The sequence below is a fragment of the Eurypyga helias genome, unplaced genomic scaffold (assembly GCF_000690775.1).
Source record: "Eurypyga helias isolate BGI_N326 unplaced genomic scaffold, ASM69077v1 scaffold12458, whole genome shotgun sequence".
Classification (NCBI taxonomy): Eukaryota; Metazoa; Chordata; class Aves; order Eurypygiformes; family Eurypygidae; genus Eurypyga; species Eurypyga helias.
Window position 1 is genome coordinate 55,485 of NW_010268934.1, and position 27,259 is coordinate 82,743.

At 47.0% G+C, this 27,259-nt stretch overlaps 1 protein-coding gene across 1 annotated transcript; it reads right to left on the minus strand.

Moving 5' to 3' along the window:
• Nucleotides 1-335: 335 nt before the first annotated feature.
• Nucleotides 336-27,259, minus strand: SLCO3A1 (solute carrier organic anion transporter family, member 3A1; the record flags this gene model as incomplete). Its single annotated transcript, XM_010157917.1, has 8 exons — nt 336-715; nt 4,993-5,057; nt 8,483-8,658; nt 12,494-12,632; nt 13,518-13,716; nt 15,662-15,826; nt 24,024-24,287; nt 27,154-27,259. Coding segments are annotated over 8 exons (1,494 nt in total), but the record flags the coding sequence as incomplete, so codon positions are not given.

Consider the following 27,259-nt stretch of genomic DNA (forward strand, 5'->3'; position numbering starts at 1 on the left):
TTCTCTACGCCTCACGCCCGAGCCTGTCCGTTTGCCAAGCTCTCCGATGACCCTCCGCGGGCGCCCTTCTTGGAAGCTCGTACTGTCATCAAAGGGGCTGGTTCCCAGCCACAACGGCTCCCTGCTTTCTCCTTCACCTCACAGGATTTCCCAAGTGATCCCGTTAAAAGATGCTGTTCTCCGGAATCCTGGCTGGGTCTGACTTTGAGAAAAAGACAAAAGTTTCCTGTGTTGCCGTTGTGGTTTTGCAGTTGCGTTTCTCCATTCGTGCTCTCCTCTTGTTTTTATTAAAAAGGACCCTTGTGTTATTAATACAGTTCCCCCCTCCACAGTCACTATAAAACAGACTCCATATTTTCACACCACTCATGATCTTCAAGGTTATAGATAAATTTTGTCCTATGTGATTGATTTGGGGGCACCGAGTCCCGCCCCAGATTGTCTAGGGTGAGAGTAGAGGCAAAAAACTCACTAGTGCTGAGACCACCTTCGTGGTTCTTGATGTATCTTTTATAGTTTTTCCTCAAGCACTGCCAGGTGGTTGTATACAAGATGAACGCAAAGGACTTCAGGGCTATCGCAATACTAACATACAGGTATCTATAGACCACGTTGTCATACAGCGCGCAGGCTCCTTGCTCGCCACAGAACGTGCTCCAGAACAGACACGTGGAGTCGATTCCAGCCCCGAAGATCAGCGGAGGCGGGATAAAACCTGTCAAAAGAAGAGAGACAAATCATGCTTTTATGATCCTTATGATAAAGAGAGAAGACGTGACTGCAGTGGAAGGAAAGAGAGGATGCTTTATCAAGGTTAACGATCCCGGCTGCAGCCTGTGCTTCTAATTTAAGTTCTAAATCAAGCTAAACAAAGTCTGTGGATGAGTTTTGAGCTTGGACTCAACACCTACAGAAGAGATTCCTGCGGATATCAACATGCAGGAAGGATTTTACTCAAGTTTAAGTGGCTTTTATTAAGATTCTCATTTGCCTAATGAGACTGAGCGGAGGGGTAAATGAAAGAGGAGGAGGACAGCCTTGCAGCTTCTCTGTTCAGACACTGGTAATTCTGCACTCTGGGGTGTTTACCTGAAAGATGTCCTAGGACTCCAGAGCCTGAAATCAGCTGGGGCACTGAGGTCTAGTTTTGGACCTCTCCCTGACACAGGAGAAGGTTTTCTCTGAGTCTAAGGAAAATGGCCTCTAATAGACGCCCAAGTTTAAATCTGAAAAGAAGGGAAAATTTCAGTGCACCATGAAATGAAGTAGCCCAGCAGGATTCTCCCACAGCCACCGCAGCTAACTACTGATGAGTGTTTCTCAATCATAGTTTGCAGCAGAGCTGCAATCTTAAAGCAAACTAATCACTCCAATCTCATTTAACTAATAAAGGCGATGTTTTTCTTCTCTACTTCTCCAGATCCTAGAGGGATATTGTAGAGGCCCCTCGTTTCGCATTACCCTGACTGTGGTTGGGACATCCGCGTTCCAGCTTCTCACTCCCCAGCCACCACACGTGCACCCAGTGTGCAGCACTCAGAAGAAAATGCGGATGTTCTGCATAGGTGAACCATTTCTCTTCCTTCTCCTATAGTTGTGGGGGGAGGCTGGAAGCGGATAAACCCTTGGAAAAAACTGCTAAAATCACTGCTGTAGGTTAAGACAGCAGGAAAAAGAGATCATCGTATCTACTGAGACCGAATAGCGGGTGGGCACAACATATGCTCAACAGCATCACTCCATTCATAGGTGCTGCGATGCCCGAGACTATAAATACATGTGTAGACAAACAAACACAAGGACTGCAGTTTCTAGACACAAGTGTGTTTAATCTTGGATCCAGTTTCATCATTAACCTGGATTTCCACACTTCAAGAAGATACCTTCCTTCAGCTTGTCATGAACAAAATAGTGACATTCATGACACATATCCTAAGACTACAAATAAATTGCTTGTCTTCACTGCTCCCTGTGGTAACTGAGATCTCTTTATTTTATTTTGTCGACAACTAGAGCTCTGCAGTTTTTGTTTGATCTTCCTTACGTGTTATTAAATGCAGGAGTTAAGAAAGGCTATATGGGCTTTTGGTGCTCATTTTAACCAGTCATTAATAGCACAAATGTAGTAAATAAAAACAAATGATACAAAAGGAAGGCGATCCTTTTGTTATAAACACTAGTTCCAGTCATCACACCTAAAAACGTGGTTATGTTCCAGAAAAAATGTCAGCAACCAGCTCCCTGTCTTGTCATTTCAATGACTAGAAATTGCAGACTGGGCTGGTTCTGCTTCTAGGTTAAATGATCCCTTTTTTTTTCTGTTGGAACCTGTGGACATGTGAACACTCAACCTGGAATTTAAAAACTGAGCTGGACTCCTGCAAGGAACAAGCAGACAGACTCTGCTGCTGCCTGCAGTTTGTGTGCTCAGTGCTGCACTGGTGCTGGATCTACCTATGGGGGTACCACCCAGACGTGGCAGTGACCGCGGAGGCAGGAGCCACACGTTTTCTGGACTAACAGAAAACTGCATTTGGATCATGATTTTGAGGTGTGAGCCCCTACTTGTTACCATGCTGCGAGGTGTTAGTACAAAGCTTTGGAGAGTTATAGGCTGAACTTCAGAGAGCGCCAGCTTCAGCTGGCTTTCCAGGCTTCCAAGATAATTTGGCCTGGAAGTTGCTCTTCCTAAGTCTTGTGGAAGGACCTGTCCTCACTGAACTCCAAAGCTAAACCTATGTGTGTGCAGGCCCAGATGTGGAAACCTTAAAAAAATATGAAAAGCTATTAGCAAACAATGAGTGTTTCAGGTCATTATTACCAGAGGAGGGGGCAAGAGACTCACAAGAACGACTCGGTGCCTAGACCCTCTGAGACAAGGGAGTTAAGGGGTTGCACTGCAGATTGAAAGTCATTCTGGGAGAGAAACACTGTGTTTTTATCATGTTGGAAGAACAGAGGCAAACAACATGACTCAGGAAAAACAGAAGGAAGTGCCCTGGGTAAGCAGAGGTTTGCTAGGATGCACGATGAACACCATCCAGAAAGGACGCATCCAGGAACTTACAAGTCTAAAAACTCTTTGCCATTCCAGACATTTCCATTCCAAACCTTTGGCTCCAATGGCATTGCTTTACTCTCTTCTCTGAGTAACTGCAGTAACGCTTTTATATGGAGTCACTGTTACGCTGCCCTCTCACAGCAGAATTCCTATGGAATAAGATAATACATCCAGGAGGTACCGGGAGAATTCACTCGTGTTTCATGTTATTACAGTGAATATTAAAGAGATTCAATCATGTTTTACCTCTTACTGCAAAGTGTTGCAAAAATTTCTGCGATATATATAATTCATTGCAGAAACTGTAGGGCTGTATAAAAAAGCTGCTTCTGTCTTGCTGAAATCTATTAGCTATGATTGCACCTCCGGGTCTCATACCTCCTATATTTAATACTCTCCTTTGGTTCAAGAAGCAGCTATTATCACTCTCTTCTTAAGTCAAAGCTTAAAGGTGAACCGAAAAGCTTTTAAAATAAATCAGTAAAGCTATTCTCAAACCTCAGGTTGTTAAGGGCAAGATTTGGATACCCTTGCTCATATTGAAAAGTACCTTTCTCTTCATTTTCTGCGCGTTCTAGCTACGTTGCTGATATGCTTCAGGATGTATTGTCTTATTTCATGGGAATTCCTTAGTGACAGAGCAACATATAAAGATTTGAGTTTAAATTCTTACTATGGCTGCTTTATTGGAAGAAAAGAAGAGATCTATTCAGCTTAAGCATACATGTCTGAGCCTGGTTTTGGAGGGATTCAACATGCTGCTATCTCAGGAGGTTTCTTTTGAAAGGAAAAGAGAAAAAAGTCTCCCCCCTTAAGTACTTCTTCCTTTGGAAACAACAGCTCACAGCCATCCTCGCACACTTGCCTGCTGACACTCCGCATTCAGAGCTGGACAGGCCAAAACCCGAGAGCAGCCGCCGCAGCTGAAGAAAATGCTGTCTTTGCAAGGCTTGAACCAAAGCTGACCCAAGTCAACCCAAAAAAGCTTCCCTTTGAATTCTCTGAGCTCTGGATAAGATCACTTGGGGAAGCTTTCACTATGACTGAAGTTACTTCACCAAAAGCAATGAAAATCTAATTGGCTTTATTGTAAACCAGTCTGGGGCCACCATGTCCCTTTCAGCTAATGGGGAATAAAGTGTTAAAAACAATAAATCAGTGAGGTCACTTATTCAAAGTGACGTATGGTACTGTGAGATTTTTGGTCCCTTACTACCTAGTGTCTTCGCTGCAGCCCAAGAGGCAGCATTTTACCCTCCAGCTTGTTCCTTTGAAGGTGGGAGTAAAACCCCAGTAAATTCCATCCCCACAACACACAAAAACCCACAGAATGATGGCCAACAGGGGATTTTGCCCTGAACTGTTGACATTAATGAGCTGAAATAAAGGAGCTTTAAAATAGGAGCCACCTCTTCAAAAGGGGGAAAAAACATCCACCCAGAAACAAGAAGCAGGCAAACAACAGCTCTTGTGTGTTCCTATTAATTCATACCTGAGAAGCACATACCGGTCCAGAGGAACAGCCATATGCATTTTAATGGGATATTAACCCACAGGAGGATACCAGGACTCCGCCTGTCCCGTTCTACTGTTTTCCTTTCCAAGAGACCCGAAGGAAGGGACAAACACAACATGTAACACAGGTCCTGTCCCTCAAAGAAGGATGAAAATACATATCCCTTTACTTCAGCAATATGCAATACAGCAGTAATTCTGCAAGCTGCTGACATGTTAATAACAGCTACAGAAGAGTAACTGGTTGCGCGGGACCATGGCAGAAATGGTCATTTCTTATGACCCCACTGCCTCAGACCCCACTCCTGACAACCGGAGCATGGCACAGAGCAGCATCAACTTTTGCACATTAAAAATACAGTTACCTGTGAGGGAGAAAAGCATAGGAGAGAAGGACATGAAATTTTTGTACCTACCTAGCAAACGGAGAAGCAGGAAAAGCACCCCCAAAGCGTAAGACTTGAGTTCGGGGCTCACGGTTCTGTAGGGAGGAGGGAGGGAGAGAGTGAAATCGATTCTTATTGTTGTGCTTTGATTAACACACCCCATGGCCGTTCCGTGCTGTCAGCCACGATGCCAACACCACCTCTTCAAAAAGTCACTAATGGGGTTTTTCTTCTCCCTTCGCCTAAACTGCCTACAGCCCCAAAAGTAATTGCATCAGTGATAGGTTCAGGAATTTAGCTAAGTCATTAATAACAACAGCTGATCTTGTCACTGGATGAGGAAAAATGAAATTCCCATCCCAGTAAATCATCATTTACAAGCTCCCCATCACGCTTTCAAGGCTCTAGATGTTGAGAGTTGGTGGGAGAGAACACTCTTTGTTCTGAGACTTCCCAGACTCCAGGGAATAAGAGAGGGAAAGGATGACGGACAAAAAGGTTCACTCAGCCCGTTAAGTCAAGCCTACCAGTGAGGAAGTGCTCAAGACAACGAGTTTTCATGGGTGTGAGTTGAGCATGTGAGGTTTTTTTTAGGCTGGGAAGACAACGGTTGTGCTGCCTTTTGCTACGAAGGGAACCCACTGTATTGCATTAGCATTATCCTTCAAGGGTTCTTTAAAAAAGTAATTCACGGCTTTCTAATTCGCTTAGCTCAAGGATGCTACTGGCTATAGTCATCCTCTTGGGGTAGGCTCAGCAAAGCTTTGGAATTTCAGAAATCATTAATTTGGTCTTAAGTCTTACAGTAGCATTTTATTTCCCACAGTACATAAAGGCTGGGAAAGCAGGACAGTGATCCCCATATGAATTGATTCATCACACAGGGGAACTTTATCGGCTCAGCTGCCTCTTCCGTTAGCTCCTCGCAGAGGTCTGTAGTCAGCACAGTAGTGACAGCCATGGTGGCAGTGGAGGTCTTCTGTATAAAGACACTGGAGGGGCGTCAGACAACACTGGTAAAACAGCCTGATGGAGCAACAGGACTAAGTTAAGAGAAGCCCATTCTGATCACCAGTCCTCATCTCACACACCACATAGGCCCCGTAACACTGTATCATGGTCCCTGCAAGAAGCCTGTGACCCCTGGGTGAATTTCAGTAGGGTTTTGAGGCAGACCCCCAGGCTCAATATAAAGCCCTTATGCCATGAAGTATCTACCCTTGGAAAAATGTTCCAGTGGTTAATGGCTTGGCTCAAATAGGATTCTGCAGTTGTATGGGAAATGAAGGAAACAGGAGTATTACAGTTTATTTTATGGAAAAAATACATTATGGTGTGAAATAGTCACAGTGGGTTTTTAAATGATGGTGGTGTCCTTCCAGCCACCTTTTTGTGTTTAAGACCAAAGTCAATCCCCATACTGCAGGGCAGAGAAAAAGCTGCCACCCAGAGACATCTCCTTTTCTCACCAACTCCAGCCATGAACTGATGACTTGCCCAGACATCTAATTTGTAAACACTAAAGTTCATTTATAAATTAACCACAGGTGCTGCCAATGCCGTTTATCACTGCCACGGATACCAGGGACACACTCGTACACCACAACTTTCTTTTAGCAATCTAAGACAGCAGTTGCAAGAGACATGAGGTGGTATATGGCGAGGAGCTCTTCCCTGTACATTTTAGTAGCTGTCAGTGATTCTGAGGGGAACGGCGTTACTAATTTGGATGTGTGAATTGTTTATTTCCTACAGCTGTGAGCTGAATATTTGTAATACTCCCTTTGCTTTACTTATTCCCTTGTATTCTTCTTCCTGGCTGGCGATTGGCTTATCTCATTTGCAGTCGACACTACGACGTCTCCATTCAGGATCCTACAGGTGCTGGCAGCTCCCTTGAACAAAGAACTCTTCAAACTTCAAATTACTTTTGCCACAATATTTATCATGAGAAAGCTGATTTCCCTTTAGCTACTGTAGATGCAAAGAGAGAAACGAACTAGTAGGTGGAATATCTCATCCGGTATCCTGCAGGGAGACGTGCCCTCACAGAGCTGTTCCGTCCAAGATCCACTCAAGAGTGTGTTTCTAATACAGACCTTATTGATTGAATTTTATTGGAATTTTCCAGGCAGCAGAATGGATCTGCTATTTATGCCTCTGGTTATTATTCTCAGTAAGTGACAGCCCGGACAGATAAGTAATTCTGGATAAACGTGGGCTTAGATATATCCGTGTATCGTGAGGTGAAGTGTTCCATGTGTCTGGAAATAACGCAAGGTCAGTAATTTGAATAAGCTACTTTTGCTCACCTATTCATATTGGCTGAACTCAGAGACGTCCTTCAGACTTTCAAGTTCCTTCTGTTCTTGGACTTAGTCCAGGGTGAGTGAAGTTAAAACTCCAGCCAGGGGGGTATTGACCAAAGCTAGCTTTTGCCGCAGCCTTTCATTTTTCCATGGTTTCTAAGATCTCCAGGCCATTTCTGAAGTTATCTTATTAAGGTGTTACGTGCTGAGAACATGGGGCTGCAGTTCTGCCCCTTTCCTGATGCAGTTGTAATGACCTTACTGCCTGGACTGCAAGCTGCTCATCTCCATTTCCCTTCCCACTTGGTAAGAACAAGCATGCCACCTTCTTTTGCAGCACCTCTGCAGGGATCTTCGTGGTTTGTAAGCCCAGTCCCTCCTCACTCCCATTTTACCAAAGCGGTACTCAAGCAACTCCTGCACACTCTCTAGCAGGCCAGTACTGCAGGCACTGAGCTCAGCCGGGCTGTGCCACGGATGAACCACGTGCTACCAAGCGAAACGGTGGCTCAGAGAGAAAATGATTCAATTAACACTTGAAACAACGGGGCTGAAATTCAGGCAGGACTGCTTGGGCTTTCACATGCCCAACTCCTGCCTGCATGCAAAGGCAGTAACGTATGAGAAAGCCTGTGCTCACAGCTCCTCATTTGCTGAGGAGGCTCAAAATATTTTGCAAATACAGGCAGCTCTTTCAAGGTGTCTTCAGCAGGGAGTGCTTATAGAATCATAGAATCATGGAATGGTTTGGGTTGGCAGGGACCTTAAAGATCATCTAGTTCCACCCCCCCTGCCATGGGCAGGGACCCCTTCCACTAGACCAGGTTGCTCCAAGCCTCATCCAGCCTGGCCTTGAAGACATCCAGGGATGGGGCATCCACAGCTTCTCTGGGCAACCTGTTCCAGTGCCTCACCACCCTCTCTGGGAAGAATTTCTTCCTGATATCTAATCTAAACCTCCTTGATTTCAATTTATACCAATTACCCAATATGCTTAGTCACAGGAGGATTTTCTGCTGCCTTGAGCGGAGGTTCAGTCCAAAATCATGGACCTGGGGACAGTCAGTGCAGCCTAAGGGGCAGCGGCCAGGAGCTGTGTGGGACCCTCTGCTCCCTGCAGCTCCCGGCAGCACCCCATGGCCCCCCAGCCCTGCTCCCACCCCAGGAGCAGCCCCATCAGGCTCCTCGGCTCCTCCCGGCAGCGTTCCTACCTGATGAGTATGATGACTGACGGCGTTTGCGCCATGGCCCCGATCATGCTGCAAACGCACATCACGCAGAGGAATGTCAAGAAGGCCTCTTCACAGCCGGGACTGGGGCATTTGCCGGGAACGACGGTGGCATTTTCGGCAGGGAGCGAGGTGAGGCACGAACAGCCACTGAGGTTCTGCGGAGGAACACAGGGGTTCAGAAAGGAGAACCGTGGTCCCCAGCACCTGCCCTCTGCAACAAGGGCTTGCCAACAGCAACTCTGAATCCTCTAATAGTCGATTAAGTAACTCCTAAGTGCTTATTTGAGGGGGATTTGGAAAGAATTTCAGAAGCACGTCAGCTCTGATGCATGCTACCAGCAAGGGAAAGCTGTCCCTTGGCTTGTTTCTTTTCTTCTGCTCCTTTCAAGTCTCTCCCATAAATGTCACTGCGACAAAATTATTACCAAGTTATACCCCTTTGGAGGAGAATAAAGAAACGATCTGTGTCCCTGCGACAAGGAAGATCCCCAAATCATGGTTGTAATTACTTTCTTATTTACCTCCGTCCTCTTGGCTGTTGCAATTAAACTGAAGTACATTAAAAGGAGGTTTAACAACCATTAAAATCTGCAGCCCTGTTCTTAGCTGCGGGTTCGGTTCCCGCTTCCAGCACCCCGAATCCCGGGAAGGAGCCACCCACGACGGGTGCTGCGGCTCACCAAAAGCTGAACTATCAAGCTTGGCGGCGCAGACACTGCTGGACTCGAGTGTACTACAGGGCTAATAAATGACAACTGGTTCAGAGGGATCTGTGTTGAGCTAAAAGCTGAAATCAGGCAAGATAAACTTTATCAATATGTGATCAGAAGGAAGGCAAAATGACGGCATTTTTCTTTGATCTCTCCAGCAAGTGCAGGATGGGAAAAGAAGGTTTGTTTGCCAGTCACAGGTTTAGGGATTTTTTTATTTCCCTTCTTATTTTCCAACTTGCCCTCCTGAATTTCTGAGAGGGGGATGTCAGTGCAATTAAGGCACACAATAGTACCAAGAAATCCCTTAACGAATACAGAATGAAACGATCATAAATGATTCATGGCTTGCCTTCATCAGCCCGCTGGGTTTGCAGGTCACATGTCTGTAAGAGGAGTAACGCTATAAAATAAAACATATTGAAAACCAGCTAAATCTCCTCCCCTTCCCCTCTGCCACGTTCAAGCAGAAATTCCTTTGCTTTTCAGCTGGGGTCCCCTTAGGACCATACAAAAGCACACTTTCTGGTTCACCGGTTCCAAAGATAAGGATCTGCTGGGACACTACTCTAGACTTTCCGACACCAATCTCTTTCTTTTGCATCGGTGTCAAATGATTTTCTTCCAAATAAGTGCACAGAGGGCAAGAGAGACCGCAGTGCAGAACTCCAGGAGAGCTGATGTAGACGTGCAGGTGTCTTTCTGGCTGGCAAGCAATAATTAACATAACAAATCCTGTGCTGTGAGTTAGAAGCTGCTACCTGAAGGCTTGGAGATGGTGACAATTAGCACCACTGCAGTGGTGTTCCGCACAGAGACAACAGGAATTTGTAATTCCTGGCTCTTACTGCAGTGCGTTGTTAGCAACCAGCATGGACACAGCCCTGTGAGTTAAAAACCCATCTAGGTCCAGGAAAGCACACACCTGCGATGAAATATCCTGGGACAAAATTTCCATTACGGCAAACACGCAGAACTGGGTGCTTATGTCCCACGGGCTCTCATCAATGGAGAGAAAGTGCCTGTTTCTGGCAATGGCAGGGCAAGTTCTCCTCCCACTGGTGTGATTTTTTACAAACCCAAAGGCAGGTCCCCACCTCCACTGCCGGAAACTTTGCCCCTCAATCTGCTTTTTCGACCATTTTGCACTAAATTGCTAGCCCAAAGCAGTGTGAGTAGTTTGTATCAACTGGATCTGCTTGCTCAGCGCCGCATCCCAGCCTTACCTGGGAGATCTTTGATCTTTTATTACTGACACGCTATACAACTCGCAGACATCAAACAAGGAAACATCAAAGATGGAGTTTTACCTTTGTCCTACGGAGAGGCAACTTTTTGCTACCCAAGCCAAATTGCTGTAGATTCCCTTGTCTGCAACCCCACCGCATTCAACCACGCATTTTCACAGCCTTCCGCTGCCCAGCAGCTTGCACACCCCGGTTGTCTGTGTGCACGTAATGCTGCAAAGAATGCGGAGTTTGCACCTTTAACAGCATCCTGAGTTTGGGGTAATTATCTAATTACCCGTGGTTTTAATGACCCTTTTTTTTTTTTAAACCTTGGCTCTGACAGGGAAGGGACAGGCTGGTACTTCAGTGCAATGCCATGAGATGCCAGGATGGTAATGCCAGCTGGCATTCATACGTCTCCAGGCCAAAGGGGTCACTTCTGTCCCCCCACAAAGGGAGAGAAGCAGTAGCATCAAACAAACAAGATGCATGGTCAAAGGCTTCATACGCAAGGGCCTCTCCCAGGCATGGTTTGAAAGAGAAATTCCTGAGGGTGACAGAGCTCTGCCTATCAGCACTGATGCTCCTATGGCTTTTCAGATATCTGTACCTCTGCAACCAGCTCAGTCAGAGAGAAGAAATGAAAAAGAAAAAAAAAACCCTAACTGAGCTACACATTGCTTTTAGAAATTGTTCACAAGAGGAAAAGTGGATAGAGGCAGTCAGAAACATCCAATGCAGTAAAGTTAAATAAAGCATTCAGAGAATTTTATGTCCCAGTAAAAAGCAACCCTTGGCTCATCACAAGCATATAACATTCACAAGACCCTCTAGACAGGCCATTACCTGGATTATGGGTTTAAAACCTGGTTTGGCAATTTGGCTTTGCCTCAGGGTCATTGCATGGCCAAACTGATCCATAATTCTTGGTAATGCCCTTTCCAGATGATGCTATTGCTTCACTAATTTGTGTTCAAAATGTTACTGCAAAAAACACCCACAAAACAAAGCGATGAAAAGAACCCCAAGATGATGACAAAAAGGCAAAATAAGAAAGAATGAGTAAGAGGCTGAGGGAGAGTGAGTTTTTTGCTGAGAGGTTTGCTCTTGGAGAGCATGAAGTCAGGCAGCTCCAGGCTGAAGGGGGAGAGCTGAATTTTCCCTACTGTGCTCCTTCCAGAGGAGCCAGAGCTTTGCCCTGAACAGCGAGGAGGTCGCTCCGGCACTCCAACCACGGACCACACCAGCTGTATTCTTGCTAAGGGCTCAGCGAACTGGCAAGACACTATTCTGTGTGCCCTGTTCAAGCTGGCTTCTTGTTAAAATGATCGTGTTGCCACCTCAGGTGTTGGCTTGTCTCCTGCTGGGAGGAGTCCCCACGCCTGGCACAGGGCCGTGATGGGGAATGGGGGCTGTGGTCAGTCCATCACACGCATCTCTGCTTCTCCTTCCTCTCCAGCGTGAGGTCCCTCCCACGGGAGACAGTCCTCCACCAACTTCTCCAACGTGAGTCCTTCCCACAGGCTGCAGTTCTCCATGAACTGCTCCAGCCTGGGTTCCCTGTGGAGTAACAACTCCTGACAGAAAACCTGCTCTCTGGCTGCAATTGCTTTTCTCCATTCCCCCCCACCTCCTCAAACACGTTATCCCAGAGATGCTACTACCAGCGCTGATGAGCTTGGCATTGGCCAGCAGTGGGTCTGTCGGAGATGGCTAGCATTGGCTCTATCAGACTTAGGAATGCTCTTGGCAGCTTCTCACAGAAGCCACCCCTGTACACCCCTGGCTACCAAAACCTTGCCACGCAAACCCAATACACCCCACACTCTGTGGGTGTCCATGGCTGACTGCTGCCGGAGTCAGTGGGCATTTATGCAACAGAGTCAAAAATGACAGCGACTCAGACTCACCTGAGGTACAAGGTTAGCTTTTGGGGGTGTAACCACTGCTGGCTGAAAATGAGCTGCTCTACCAGATACACACTAACCTCACGCACTCACACTCATAGAATCATTCCTACAGGTGAGAGGTCCCAGGGAAAGCCCACTCACCGTGCTGCTGCAGCCAGCAAAGCAGGCAGATAAGTATGTGACCCCATCTGCCCCACAGACTGGAGTGAAGGAATCCGTTTGGCATTCACAGTTGTTATTGCAGGAGGAATATGGGTCCAGAGACGAGGTTGGAGTTGAGCTGTAAGAGAAACAGAAAGAAAAATGTTATCAGCCACCAGTGTAATGATACCAGCCGGCTTTTCCAATCAAAGATAGCTTTGAAGAAGGGTAGTTAAAGGCAAATAAATTACAAAAAGCAGTGGGCAGGCTATCTGGGTCCCAGCTTCAAGAAATCCAGGCTACAGCCTCTCCGCGGGGACAGACATGCCATGGCCACTAATCCTCTGCCATAGGGAATGTAATGCAAGCCTTGGGCTGCTTTGTTACCCTGAGAAGCCTGACGGAAATCCAAAGAGATGCTGTGGAGATTCCTCTGTATTTTTCCAGAACAGTAACTGTGAGGAGCTGACAGCCTGAAGTGGCCATCTTCTAAAGAGTTGCCACTGCATACTGAGGAGCACCAGAAAAAATACAGCATAACTCCCATGAATGCTACAGGGCACCGTGTGCCTCTTTTCTCCCATCAAAATGGCCCAGGAGCCACACATACTCTCTCCTCACTGTATCTCATTTTCCAGGCATCTAAAAACTGGTTCTATAAATTACCCTCAGGCACTTAAATAAATGTACAAAGCAGTGCGTGTCCCTCGCTGCCAGGAGAAACCAGACAGCGCGGTGGACCCAATACTATGTACGTGGCCATGGGTGCAGAAGCAGGTCTGGCACCTCTTGATTCAGTTTGACTGATTTTAGTAAAACTCCATTGTCAGCTACTCAACTCTCGCAGTGATGATTGGCATGAAAATCTCCCAAAGAAAGAGCCCTATGCAACACTGCCTTCTACATCTTGCTTTGTATGGTTGTCTGAGGGCCAGCGCTGCCTGACGGCTGCCCGTCGAGGACAGTAACATGGCATTTATGTTGGTAAGGCTGAGCGAGACCCTGAAACTCCCTGGGGACTCACTTGTTTCCATAGGGAACAGTAACCCCTGCCACAGGTCCTGTGTCGCATCCCAGGAACAGGAAAGACACGTAGCATGCTGTGGATACCAGGTTCACCAGCATGGCCATCCTGATGGCTCCCAGAGCAGACAGGCTGAGCTTCTTCACCAAGAGGCCACCCAGGAATATGCCCAGACATGCGCACGGGATTGCTGTCATCCCTGCAAGAGGAAAAATCAGTTAGCGAGTGTGAGAGAGGCTCAGTGAACCACATTACTGCAGCTTCTTACATTCCAGCAAAGAGATCTGTGCACTAGCATGGGGAAGCCTTGTAATGACCAACTGCTGGAGCAGCACCACACTGGGCTTGCCCAAAAAGAGAGGAATGGATGCAAGCAGGTATGCTGCCTTGCACAGAGGAACCAGGATATTCTTCCTTTTCTTGTCCATATTGCAGAGAGATGTCAAAATTGCTGAGATTGGCCCAACCTAACCTAAGTAACAGCATCTCTAATGCTTCCTGCAACAACTAGCAGACAAATAAAGTAAAGAAACTTCCAAGATGTCTAGAGGCTTTGGATGAGCCTGGCTTGGTATACTTCACAACGGCCTGATTTCAGAGGTTAGGCAATAGCTGCATTTGAAAATATGAAGTCTTAATTTAAAGAATCTTCTTAAACTGTGAGATGCAAAAACACTTCCAGAAGTGACTCACTTTCCAGGCACAGAAAGGCATTATCACACTAAATTTCTCTGTGTTCACTTTTATCCCTTTGCTCCCAGTTATACTCCAGACCTTACCCACCTGGGCTAAGCTTAGAAGTGCATCCAAATCCTGGCATTTCTGGACTCCCATAAATGCCACGTGGGAAATCTGGTAGCAACTTTGTTTAAATTAAACAAGCTGTTGTGAGGACCACGGACGTATCAAAGTCTCCTTTCCCACTGCTAGGTCAGGAGTAGGATGTGCTCCAACTCACAGGTGATTCCCTCTGATGACCATCCAGCTGTACTCATGCTGACAGGTCAGGCAACCCCTGCCATACAGAGTAGTGGTTTTCCTTCTCCCAGTAGGTCAACAGTGAATTTGCTTTCCTTTCCTGAAAATTAAAGGCTTGGCAAAGATGGAAGTCCCTAACATCTTTGAGACCTCTGCCCTTCTGCCAAATCCTATTGAAGTTCACTGGAGAGTTCCTGTGTCGCGGGGGAGGCACGAAAACTGCAGGGGATTCTTTCCTTTGGAAAACCAGGCCGAAAGCAGATGATATCAATGAGTTCAGTGGGAAAATAAATAACCGTCAGGAGAGCAGCTTGCAAGCTCCTTATTTTGATATTAAGATCCACCCATTTCGTATGTCCCAGTTTTTGACAGATCACCGCCAGCTGCCCATCTGGCGAGCTGTGGTTGCAGATCATCCAAGATCATCTCACGGATATCTTAATTGGGTGCTGCCGAGAAGGGCTGTCATAAACAAATCACTGGGCCTGCTTGGGAATGAGCAGCAGGAGAAAATAAATGAAGAGCTTGACTGTGCATCAGCGTCCTGACAGGGAATGAATGAACACTGAGAAATGTAGGTACGAGAAACCGCGGCAGCATGGTCAGAGAGAAGGGGCATTTGAAAGACAACCAAGCTGCACTAGCTTGGCGATCCGAACTTCTGATTGCCATCCCATCGTCTCCAGCCCAAGGGGAAAGGAGGGACTTGCAGGAGAAACTGGGCTTCCTAACCCAAATGGAGATGGGCTGGAGAACCCTGGGATACTGAACCATGAGACAAGCAGTTCAATGGGCAGCCCCATTGCTCGGCAACAAACTGCAGTCTTGGGCAACCAAATGGCCTCGTTCCGTTGGGCCTTCTGCTTGTTCAGGGCCGTCACAGACATTCACACCCTGGCTGTACCACACCACTTCTCACCCAACGGGCTGGGTGACAGGGGAAGTGATTGCAGTGGGCTGCAGTGGAAAGCACAGCCAAGGAGGAAGGATGCCGGCCAAGGCACAGCTGGAGCCCAGCTCTCCCACTCACGGACACCTTTCTAGATGTTGGGCAAGTCACTTTTTGGATAGCCTGACCAATGAGCCTAGTTGCGGTTACCAGCCAGGCTGAATGCTCTTAAACACCTTTGGAGGCTGGAGACTCAGTGGCCCCCGTGGTTACTCACCCAGGAGCTGGTTGGCAGATGAGGTGGTGAGGTTGAACTGCTGCTCCAGGTACTTTCCCAGGAAAGCGGCGAAGCCGGCCACCACCGCGATCTCCATGCAGGCCGCCAGGATGATACAAGTGAAGACAGGATTGGAGAGCAAGTGCTTAGTTACTTTGGGGATCACTAGAAGAGAGGAAGAAGGGAGAGGCATTTTTGTGTGGGCTCTACTCGAGGTGCTGGAGGTGCCTTGCTGCTCTCCTGCAGGACAAACCCACTTCAAATCAGGAATAATTTTCTATTCTGCACAGAGAAGCTGGTTGAAATATGGAAGTGAAACACCAGACCAGTGGCATCTAAAGATTCAGACACCAGGAGGATGCAAAAAGAAGTCACCCGTCATTATGTTTACATGTTACAGATGATTTTGAAATTCTGAAGGATGAATGTTTTCCAATATTGCTTTTGATTCCTCCCTAGGGAAGTCAATCAAAGCCCAGTATTCTCTTTCTCCTTCTCCTTTCAAAAACTGAGCCAGCTGACGGGTGTCACGAGTACTGTACTCAGCACGGAACAAATTCTTGCGCGCTTTCAGACACAAGCTAACCCAACTCACACTTGGCCTTTCCTCCTCCCGCTGTCCAGATTTGCTTCATTTGCTCATTTTCATATTCCCACGTAACACTGGCTTGCTTGCTGAGGGACCCCTTCCTGCAGCACATCTGGGTGCGAGATGAATTTCTCCTGCTTGGCCTGCGGCCATGGCCACCCATGGGCATAAGGGACCTCACGCCTGGGACAGGCATGTTAGCCTGCGTGTTTCCATAAACCAGAGCTTCACCAGCCAAGCAACACCTTCCATGCAGGCCCTACCAGCCTTGGTGCCTGCAGGAGTGGAAGAGGACACACTGAGCTAGTCACTGTGTAAGACACACACGCTTGCTTTAGCTTCATGATCCCTTGCTCCTTCCTCCCAAATCATTAGCAGCCAGAATCCTCTTCTCCAAGCCCGTCTCTATTTCTGATAAGCAAACACGAGTTACCTTACAAAGGGAAATCTGGCTAATGAATCAGATAGCACATTTTCTACTTCAGCGAACATTTTAATTATTGCCGAGATAACACAGCTTGAAGAGGAGAGCATCCCAGTACAGAAGTGAGCCTTTCTTTGTCTCAATACCTGATGACTAATTTCTCCCTGAATTAAAAGTGAAAATCATTAACTTTGAAAATTACCTCGCTGAAGTGTAGTGAAGCCTCAATGGACCCCTATTTGCATTTTGAAAATCCATCCCCCACATCCCCTATGGTGTACCAGGGTCTGGCAGACGACAGATTTCTCTGGTGTTGGCTTCTGTTTTCCCTTAGGGCTTTTTTTGGTGCAAAATCTAATTGCACTGGCCTCAGCAAGTAAATGCACAGCTCTTTGTTAGGGCTCTGCTTGGGTCCCCTTGGTTCTTTCTTGGGGGAAGGGGGTGTGCGTGTGGTTATAATTAGATACAATCCAACCTTTTTGGAGGGGTCCAGTGCACAGTTTCTGGTCTCTTTATATCACAAATGTGTTTTCACGCTGTATAAAATTCTTGCTTCCTGAGGATTTGCTGAACGTAAAGAAGGTGCAGGAGGCATAGTATTTTTTAGTAGAACAGGATGGGGGAGACAGGGGAGAGGAAAAAATGCCGTGAAGGAGGAAAAGGGGTGGGGGAGTTCAGATGTGGATAGATCTCAAAAGCCACCCGCTGCCTCCTTCAGTTCTTTGGTTGCCACCTACAGAATTTCCCCTTCTTGCCAGGAAAAGGAGGGAAAATGCAAAAGTGGACTTGGCAGTGCTGAGCTTGGAAAGCCATATTTAAGGTATTAATGCCTGTTGTGCCTCTGGAATTCAGTTTGTTCGAGACTAATGGATTCCTTGAGATGTAGCTTTGTGCCAATTCAAATGCAAAGACACAAAGGTCTAACTCTAACTTGATCCACTAAATAATAACAGTGACAGCCTGTCTTTGGCAGGAGGGAGTTAAAGATCACGGACATTTATTTCTGAAGTTGGCAAGGCTGGTATAAAACCATTCATGCATTGCCAAAGTCAGAACCCATCTTTCTTGCTTAAGGAAGGGCAGCAATAGTTTGCAGAGTTATGGCACCATCTCACCCAAGAGACGAGGCCCCCGTGACTGCCTTACCTGGCAGTGCTGGGCGATGAGTCCCATCACTTCATCACTGCTTCTCCTCATTGTGTGCCAGGGTGTGGGTTTTCTGGGACAGATCCTGTCCCCCACTGCATGTTTGACCATGGTCAGCTGCAACTGGGCTCTGTACCAGCTGGAGGGTGTAACACAAAACCCAGTGCAAAGAGCGCAGAGGCAACGCAGGCAATGCCTGGCAGTCTCCACCATCTCCTCAGCCAGGGCCAGCTCGTTCCCTTTCATTTTCTAAGCGAAATGACAGGAGGCTCCCCATAGAAATGAATATCCTTTCATCTTGGTACTGCCACCCGTTAAGATGAATCATTTGACACCTGCTGCTGCCTTATCTCTCTCAGTTCTTGGGGTGAAATACCTCTGGGAACAAGATTAAAAGTCAGCAGTGAAGTTTAAAAATCTCTCAATAGACTAGACTGACGTGCTTTCAGCTGCCTGGCATATGGTGCTGGCTATGAAGAGGGAATGGAAAATGTCTGATGGGGGACAGCAAAGCCCTGGGGAACACAACAGCTAAGCATGGCACTTCTTCACTGGAGCCCATCCCAGCAAAAGCCATAATAAACATTGCCTTCTGTCTCGTTGGCCCAAAGGTTAGATGAACACTTTGGAGCTATAAATCTGAGGTTGAAGCCTGTTCACCAAATGGGAAAAGTGAAAGGTCTTTTGGATTCAAAAGAACCTCAAAAATCGACCTGGAGAACCCATAACCTGTTACCAGACATGGCACAGAAAGACCCACGCTCCCATGCTCACAAGGACCAGCCCATTTAACATCCTTATCCCAGTGCACCCGATATGCTACAGAAACGAGAACAGAAAAGTGATTCTCACTGCCACGTCAAGTCACGCTGAGAAGAACAAGAAACCTCAGCCTCTTCACTGCTGAAGTGCTTAAACCCCAACTCTTTAGACATCCACATGCAGTGTTCATCACAGGATTATCCATAGGTTGGAAGGGATGCAGGAGGATGTCCCAAAGCTCTCCAACACCCCCGCCAATCGACTTCTCACCTTTTAACACCCCAACCAACACCCGTGGCCAAGGCATCAAGCATCCTCCCTATCTCCCGCTGTGGGGCAAGCTGTGGGTGACAGGCCACGGGCTTGACAAGCAAACACACTTACGTACACCAAGTAGCTTTGATTTGTCACTAAACATCGGGGAGTACCGGGGATAATTGGCAACCTCATTACATGAGGTTTAACTACTCTCCAGAAACGACAAACTATAATCATCACGTTGGTGCTTGAAATGAATTGTTTGGAACATTACAATCACCAAGGCCCCTTTTTCCAGTCGGAGCACCCTACAGAGACATGTTTTCAATTTGCAGTAAAGATGAGGAACACAGAAAGCAAAGTAATAAATTAGAGGGAGGTTTACAGCCCGGTCCACCTAGGACAGTGCGGTGGGGGAAAGGCGAAACGTAGTGTTGAGCCAAAATACTACTTTCTAATAGCAGTGGAGGCAGAAAGCCTTGGATCTGAATAGAAAACAACAGTCAAAATCTCCACCTGGCTTAAGGAATAAGGGATGAAGAAAGCGCAGGCAGCAAGAAGAAAATTTCTCCTGGAAAGAGGCAGCTTCTGTGAAAGTGAAGAAGGAGCAAGACAAGAGGTGCTCAAGTGAATTTAATATGCCAAAGTCCACGTGGCCTTGGCAAAATTAGTATCACAAAGGACATGAAGGAAAGGGATGATACCTACATCAAACAGGCTTCTTCACAGATACAAGCTTGAAACAACAGTAATGTTCTCACGAATGGAAAGCGGGTCCTTCTCTCTGTCATCTTGCCTCCAGCAGCCACCTTTGCTCGACTTCAGAGGGGGATATAAACCTCCTTCACCTGCACCATGGAGGTCATGGCCACGCAGCGTATTTTCTGGGGACAGGCACACTCTGTCTGACCATAGCTGCTGCTCAGCTTCTGCCCCTAAGCATGCAGGCTGAAGGCCTTTTGAATTAATCAAAGCTGCTGATAACAAGGATGCTGGCTTTGAGACAGCCAAGAAGAACCTGCCAACAAAGCCTGCACCCTCATGAAATCCAAGCCAAAGGAAACTCGAAGCCTGATGGGACCTGATGTGGGGCCTCTTACAATCACCCACCAACCCCTTATCTAGGGTTGAGATTTCTCAGCTCTAACGTTAAGATTTCTCAGCCAGCCTTTTAGATGTTGATAGGGAGCCAAGACCCAAACCCAAAAAAGCGTTTAGATCTTGGTACCCATCTAGATCTAGGCCAAAGACTCACTGCTCTGGCCATGAATGAAGGTACAGATGGATCCCCCTCCAAAAGGTTATCACTATCACTCGTTAAGAGTCATGAGTTTAAAACTACTTGTGTTATCCATTAATCCCCCTCAATCCTATGAAATGCCACCAAAGATTACAGGTTCTCCATGGCCTGGGACCTCCCTGCACAGGTGCGAGCTTCTGTGCTACATGTCTGCTCCCAGAGAGCACTTTTGGGGAGACAATTCCAGGATTCAGAGCAGCTCCCTCTCTAGGTATTCAGCAGACTGGTACACAGAGCAGGAAGGAACCAAACAGAAGACAAGACAGCTGTCAGCTGTACATCCCAGCTCTCCTACGCTCTTGGAAATGAAGCTGGACAGAAACCAAAATGTTTCCAAATCTAGGGAATTCGCAGTTTTGAAATTCATTGAATTCCACAGTGAGTTTTCTTCTAATTCCTTCTGAATGAGCTTCTCTCTCCAAACCTAAAGGACTCCATATCAATTTCAATCCTTTTAGGTTTTTAATCTCTCTCGCTAGACAGGCAGGCAGAATGTAATGAATTTCTAGTTTAAATCATTACAAAACAAAATGTATTTAGAACATAATGTTTAAGGGGTGTTAAAGATAAAGCCAAGGAAGCATTTTGAAACCCAATTTCATCAGAACTGACCGCTCAATTCAGTAGAAGTGACACTTCTGCACAAAAAAAATATGATTTTAAGGAAATATTTCCAAGCACGTCCTGGAGCAGGTGGTGGGTTAGAGGCAGCGTGTTAATACCAAGTGAGAGGGCAGGTGTTGGACACACATGAGCAGAGGGTACAGGCACCCTGACATGGCTGAGCATCACCTCCAGCCCCCAATAGCAGAGAGGTCCCCAAGGCAGAGCAGAGGCAGGAAAGCAAAGCTGTGCCCCCAGGACAGCAAGAACCACCACAGCCCTTGCCTGAAGTGCTTTCACAGACCATACAGAGAGCGCAGGGCTGGAACAACCCTGCCAGCCGAGAGCAAAGGGCAATGGCAGCGTTTATCCATTCTCTCTCTCTGCTATTAATCCTTCACTTCCCTGTGCTCCCAAATGCATTTGCATTGCTGAACTGAAATGCTAATCAGGTAAAGCAGTGCAGCATTCACATGCCAGTTTAGTCCCAGGACTGTCCCAAAGCTTCCTCACCTGAGCTGCCGTGCCCCTGTGCAGAGCTGCCGTGGCAGCCGCCCGCTGCCTCTGCTGCCTTCGACTGCCTCTTCACCTTGTGCCATTCAAAGGCATGGCTTTCCTTTCAAGCTTGAAGCTCCTCTTAAGGATACTTCTTTTCCCAACATGAAAATACCCCACAGAAAGAGATGCTGTGGCTTCCCAAAAGCTGGGCCCTCCCTCCTGTTTAGACCTTGATAGAGATGTAAAAGACTTGACACTTTGAGCAGGTTGCTTTTATAGTAGTCCTAGCTTTTCTGTGTGCTAAGGCTGGCAAAAGCCAAGGAATCTCACCCAGCCCTGCATCTCACTGTCTTTCAGCAGATCTTGCAGTGTCTTGAGCATCCTCCCACATGCCAGCCATGCCATGTCGCTAGCTGACAGCCGTGACCTAGGCTGGCAGCGCGTCTCCGACTGACACCTGCTCCCTCTCCTGCCTTGTCCATTCCCTTGCCGCAGTCACTGCAAGGCTTGGAAAAAATAAAATAACAAATAATCAATCCCTTCAATAACCTAAAAGGAGGCTCAGTTCAGCCTGTAAGGATGCACTGTTGACACACAGTGTGTTCGCACCATCAGTCCAGAGAAAGAACTCTTCCTCCCCACACTGTACACCAGAGATGGACAATCCACACCTTCACGCAGGCATGGACGTACAGCCAGCACACACCTGGCAGGGCCAAGCTGCAGAGAAAACACTTGCTAAGGAGGAGTCTGAGTTATGGCCACACAAACCCTGAGGAGTATTTCCACCCCGAATCCCACACACAGTACATCCTCTGCTGTTCAGCTTCACAAATACATGCACAGCCCATAATAGGACAGAAGACACGACTATGCATGCACATACATATTTTTAACATCTCCATATAATTACCAGTCCTTCTTTTATCCTAGGGAAAAGGCTAAACAGTCTAACTTTCCCCAAAGGAAACTTTATGCAATCAACAAATAGATTAAGGATACAAGTTCCTGCCACGCAGGAATTCACCTATGTTTTTCAGCTGCCAGCAAAACGTACGTATGCTGCAAGATTCTGCCCACCTCCTGGAACACTGCTCATCAGCAAGGAGTGAGGCACGTCCGCCTTCCCTCGCGGTACGTGGCCGAACACCTCCTCCAGGCAGGCACTTCAGCAAACACGACTCTTGACCACGTTCCGACTGTGACAACAGTGGCATGGGACTTGAAAGGAGATGTCAGCTACCAACACCGCATCGTCTGTGACAGCCTCAAAGGCATAACTAAAAAGGTCATTCCCTGTCTTATTTGATGTGATGTAAATTGTATTTCAAAGTCCATCTACAAAGAGACTTCTGGAATCCTGACTGATCCGAAATGGGGTTACCTGCAATGAGAAGGCTAACGTGGAAGACCGCGGTGACTCCTGATGTAATCAATACTTTGAAGCATATGGATGTGGCAGTTTAATTTCTCCACTTCAACGAGCAACAGATGCTCTAGGAACCATCCCAAGGCCTCCCTGTGTGCAAGAAACTCAGCTTGCCCAGCACCATCCTCGGGCAGAACTGCTGCCCCTCCGTGCAGCAGGGACATGCCAAATTCTTTCATTTGTCTATAGGAAAACCTGCAAAAATTTCCACTGCCCATTCCAAAAACTCAGTGGCCAGAAGCAGATGCCCTGATGACTCCACAACAAAAGCCACAGAATTATCCAGACAGATGTGCCATGGCAAAAGCCCGTTCCTCAAACTTGAGAAAATCCTTGTAACAAGAATGAAAGGATGAATAAATTAATTTTACAGACAAATTTTCAAACAATTTATCCCTTTACCTTTTGAATCTTCTCATCAAGCCAAAGTTTCACATCTTTGACCTTCCCTTAATGAACATCCACATCAACTAGTCAAGGCATTTTTATATTTAAGGAAACATTTTTTTCCCCAAAGTCCTTTTTTCCTTCCCACCCTCACCTCATTCAACTCCCAATTAAGGCAACTACACAGGGAGTAAGTGATTTTGTCCTCATTTATCTAAATGCATCAGGCAGTAATGAAATCTGCGCTGCCACAGCGACGGGGAGTGGGAAGCAACCACCAGTGCTACAGAACCACCCTCTCAGATGAAGGATTTTCCAGCGCAGCCTACAGAAAGGATATCTACCCACAGTCTCCCACAAAATGCTGGATCCTTAGATGACCTTAAGCAGAGCCAGGTCCTTTTCCACCACTGCAGGACATGACTTGGGGTTTTCTACTCTAATTTGCTACACGTCATGCTCTGCCCTGCCACTTCGCTGCTATTCCAGGCTGGCTCTTCCCCATCCCAGTTTGAGCTGCAGGGATGCCCAGCACTCATTGCTTTGTATCTGGGAATGCACCAAGCTGCAGCTCAGATGCTGGGAGCCTTTAACTGCCCTTGCTGGCTCGCTCTCTGTTTCGGGAGGCAGAGGGAAGCAGGACAGTAGACTGGAAAGAAGTTCACAATTTGCAACTGTGTTCCCCTTCGTTTTTTTCAACTCTACAGTACTATCATGCATTTCTGAGGCTTTGTAGTTTAAAAAACCCCAAACCTTTCAAGTGGAACAAAGTCTCTCTTTAAAATGAGGACAATGCCACAGATAATTAGAAGCTAAGGACTGAAATTTCAGGATAGTGAGTTCTTTGTGGAATTTTTTTTGGGGGGTAGAGGTAGATAGCCCAAATCAGAAACCAATTATAAATCCAACCAGCTGTTAACCTGTTGCTGACTTTAACAGAAAACGTGACAAGAGCCAGTGTCTCACCTCGCAGCTGCTGGAAACAGGTCGTGCTGCTCTCCCCATCCAGCGCGTGCCGCAGGACCCCGTTGCTCGGCTTGGGTCTCTCGTAGTCCCTCTCGGGAAGCATGGCCTGCTCGCTCTCTCCGGCGTGCTCCGGCCGTGGGGGCAAGGACTGCGGGAACCCAAACATTGGCAGGGACGAGAAGAAGAGTAAGGCACCACACAGCAGGAAGCCTCCCCACCACGCACCGATCCACCGAGGGTCGTCCGGGGTTATGTCCAGCTTACCTGCAAGGGTACACACACATGTCAGTGGCTTGGCTGCGGGGAGGAGAAGATGACAGTGATAATGATCCTGTATGCTGGAAGATGGTTGTTGGGAGCTTTGTTGGCTGGTGAGGGGCTCCCAGACCATGTGAGCCATCAGTACATAACAACCTCCATACCCAGGAGGTGCTTAGGACAAGCAACCCATCACCTTGTCTTTCTAGATGGTACATCCAGCTTCTGCAACACCCTCTAATCAGAGTTTCTCTCCAGTGCCTTTGGCTCTGCCAGCTCTAGGAAGCTGCCATATACCAGTCAGTGTCCCCTGTGCTGGCACCATGGTTTTGGAGATCACTGTCCCAGTGTGTCAAATGCGCACACACAGCTGACATACCTGCTGGCACAAAGACCTGCATGGAGAAGTAGCAGCACAGACAAGGACATTGCATGTCCATCCCAGCTTCCCCTTTCTTCCCAGTTCAATGCTCTCCCTGCTTTGAATTCACAGCCCTTTTCAGCAAAGGAGAGGTGGGCACCTGTGACTGTGTGAAGAGTGAAACAGTCCTAAATACTGGAAAAGAAACCCACCCACTGCATCAAATGGGCTCAGAAAGGTAGAGAAATCATCAGAAAATTAAGAAGAACAAAGTGAAAGGCAAGAATATCCTGTAGGCCATCACTCAGAAGAGAGAAGGATAAAGGTGGCTCTGGAGTCAGCTTGGGGGAATAAAAATATGCAGCAGGAGAGAAGAAACTGTGTTCCTAGCAGCTGCCACAGCTGCTCAGCAAGACAGCAGTGGGTGCCCAGCGTCGGAGCTGACTCCCAGGGGAGACCCGGGTCTGCATGGCTGGAATAACAAGCTCCTTCGTTCATGATGTCTGTCTGGTTACCGCCACTCTGAAAAATCTGTCTCAAGTGAGGCAATCAAGTTGTCTCTCAAGCACAGACAGAAAGAAACTCTTTTCTCCTTAGGGAAAATAACACGTAGCTCTGAAATATATATAAAGTCTGAAAAATAGTGTTTTGGAGGGATTGGATTCTTCTGCTGTTATTTCCTCCTGCCTGAAGTGCATTTTTGTCAGGTTCTTGGGAACAAAACCATGTGAAGAGCCACATAAACCAAAGTCTTCTTCATATCCTCTTCCTAAAACAGGTCCTGTATGGAGGGCAGCACAGCAGCATGCCCTGGCATCCCACACCTCCTGACCAAAACAGGGAGCAGGACAGGGCTCAACCCGCTGGAGCTCAGTCTCCTTGTGCTGCCCCGAGCTGCAAGGCAGAGCCAGCTTCAACACAGGATTACTTTACCATAGAAAAATAGATGGTGACTATGCATGCCCCAGACTTCACATCCCAGCGATGGACCACGGCCAAAGCCAGCTGGACCTGCCGCTGGAAAGCGCTAAACCCAGATCACATCACATTAACTTTTTAGCTAGGCTAGTATCTGCCTCTGATGGTAACCAGCTACGGATGCCCGGACAGTCAGCAAGGATAAAGTCAACATACACCTGATACTACTCCTGCGATTTGTGGCTCAGGGATTTTCTAAGCTAGATTTGGTGTCATGTTCGTTTTTAATTCTATAAACTTGTCCTATTGTTTTATAATACATTTGTAGACTTTTAACACCCTGTGGTGAGGAGTTCCACAGCTTCACCTACTGGGAGAAGAAATATTTTCTTCCACACATCTGTATTTTGGAGTAAACTATACTTAATGGTTAAAAATATAAGAGGGTTCAAACAAGCTCCTCTGCCCACAGGAGCAAGTGAGTCTTTGGCATATCTTTGCTAAAGGCAAGGAATAAAAAGGGGTCACGTGGTGTTTGACCAAGCCACAGCTAAAAGTCTCAGCCATCAAAAAAGGCACTTCTTTCCTGCTTGTCTGATATTACTCAGATTTCTTCAGCTGCCATGTGCACGTGAGACCAAGAAAAGGCAGTAGCACTTAGGTTTGCAAAATTCTGTTCCGAGTCCTGTGAGGTTCAACTCCACCCAAACGCATCCTGTGAAGATGCATTCGCAGCATCACAGAACTGGAATTCACGCTCGAGGGCATCAACACCCCTGTGGCACGGTAAGCGCCGGTGGGATCAGATGGAGCTGAGAACTGTAGAAAAAGCATCTGAACAACTGAGGGAAAAGAATGAAGCTTCAGGTTTGCCATCTACAGCCAAAGGGCTTGGGGAGCAGCGGAGAACAGCCTGTTACATATTGCCCTCTCATGGCAAAGAGCATGTAGTGCAGGTAGCAATAAAAGAACTTGCAGATTTTTTTTTCTTAATGAACAAAAAGACAATTTGCAAACAATTTGCTTTAACCCAAGTGCAGAGTAAAGGTGAGAAATAGTTAGCACTGCTTTGGGAAAAAGCAATAACACTCTGGGACTGAACCTGTCCATCCAAACAGGGCCATTCGCAGAAAGGGCCCAGCATGGGTCTTCCTGGTGTGCCTCCCTCAGAAAGCCTGGATGGTCCTCCCAGCTCCTGGGGATGGCAGTTCTTCAGATTTCAACCTGTGCTATGGACACATCTCCTCTGGCAAGACTATATCCATGTATATAGCCACTGTGCCCTGACACAGGGATATTTTAAGGTGCCCTCTAAGAGCTGGACAGAAACTCATCTCACAGAAGAAAAGCCCATTCTTTTGGACAACCCAGGAAAGGAACAAATTTTAGCTACTACAAATCTGTTATCTATGGGGACAGAGTTGAAAACTTTTGAATCCCAGTCGTAAAAACCCTCTGGAAGTGACACCCATACATGCAAGAGGCGCTCAAGATGGAACAAGCAGCAGTTTGCTGTTTCTGAGCATCAACATTTTTGTCCTGCTGATTCAATATTTGCATATTTAATTTGAAACCAAACCCAGTTCTCCTTACTTGTGTCAATGAAGACAGCATCCACATAGATTTTGGTACAGAAGGAGCCCAAGATAAATCCACAGGCTGGTCCAAACACCAGCATCGTAAACAGGATCCCTACAAG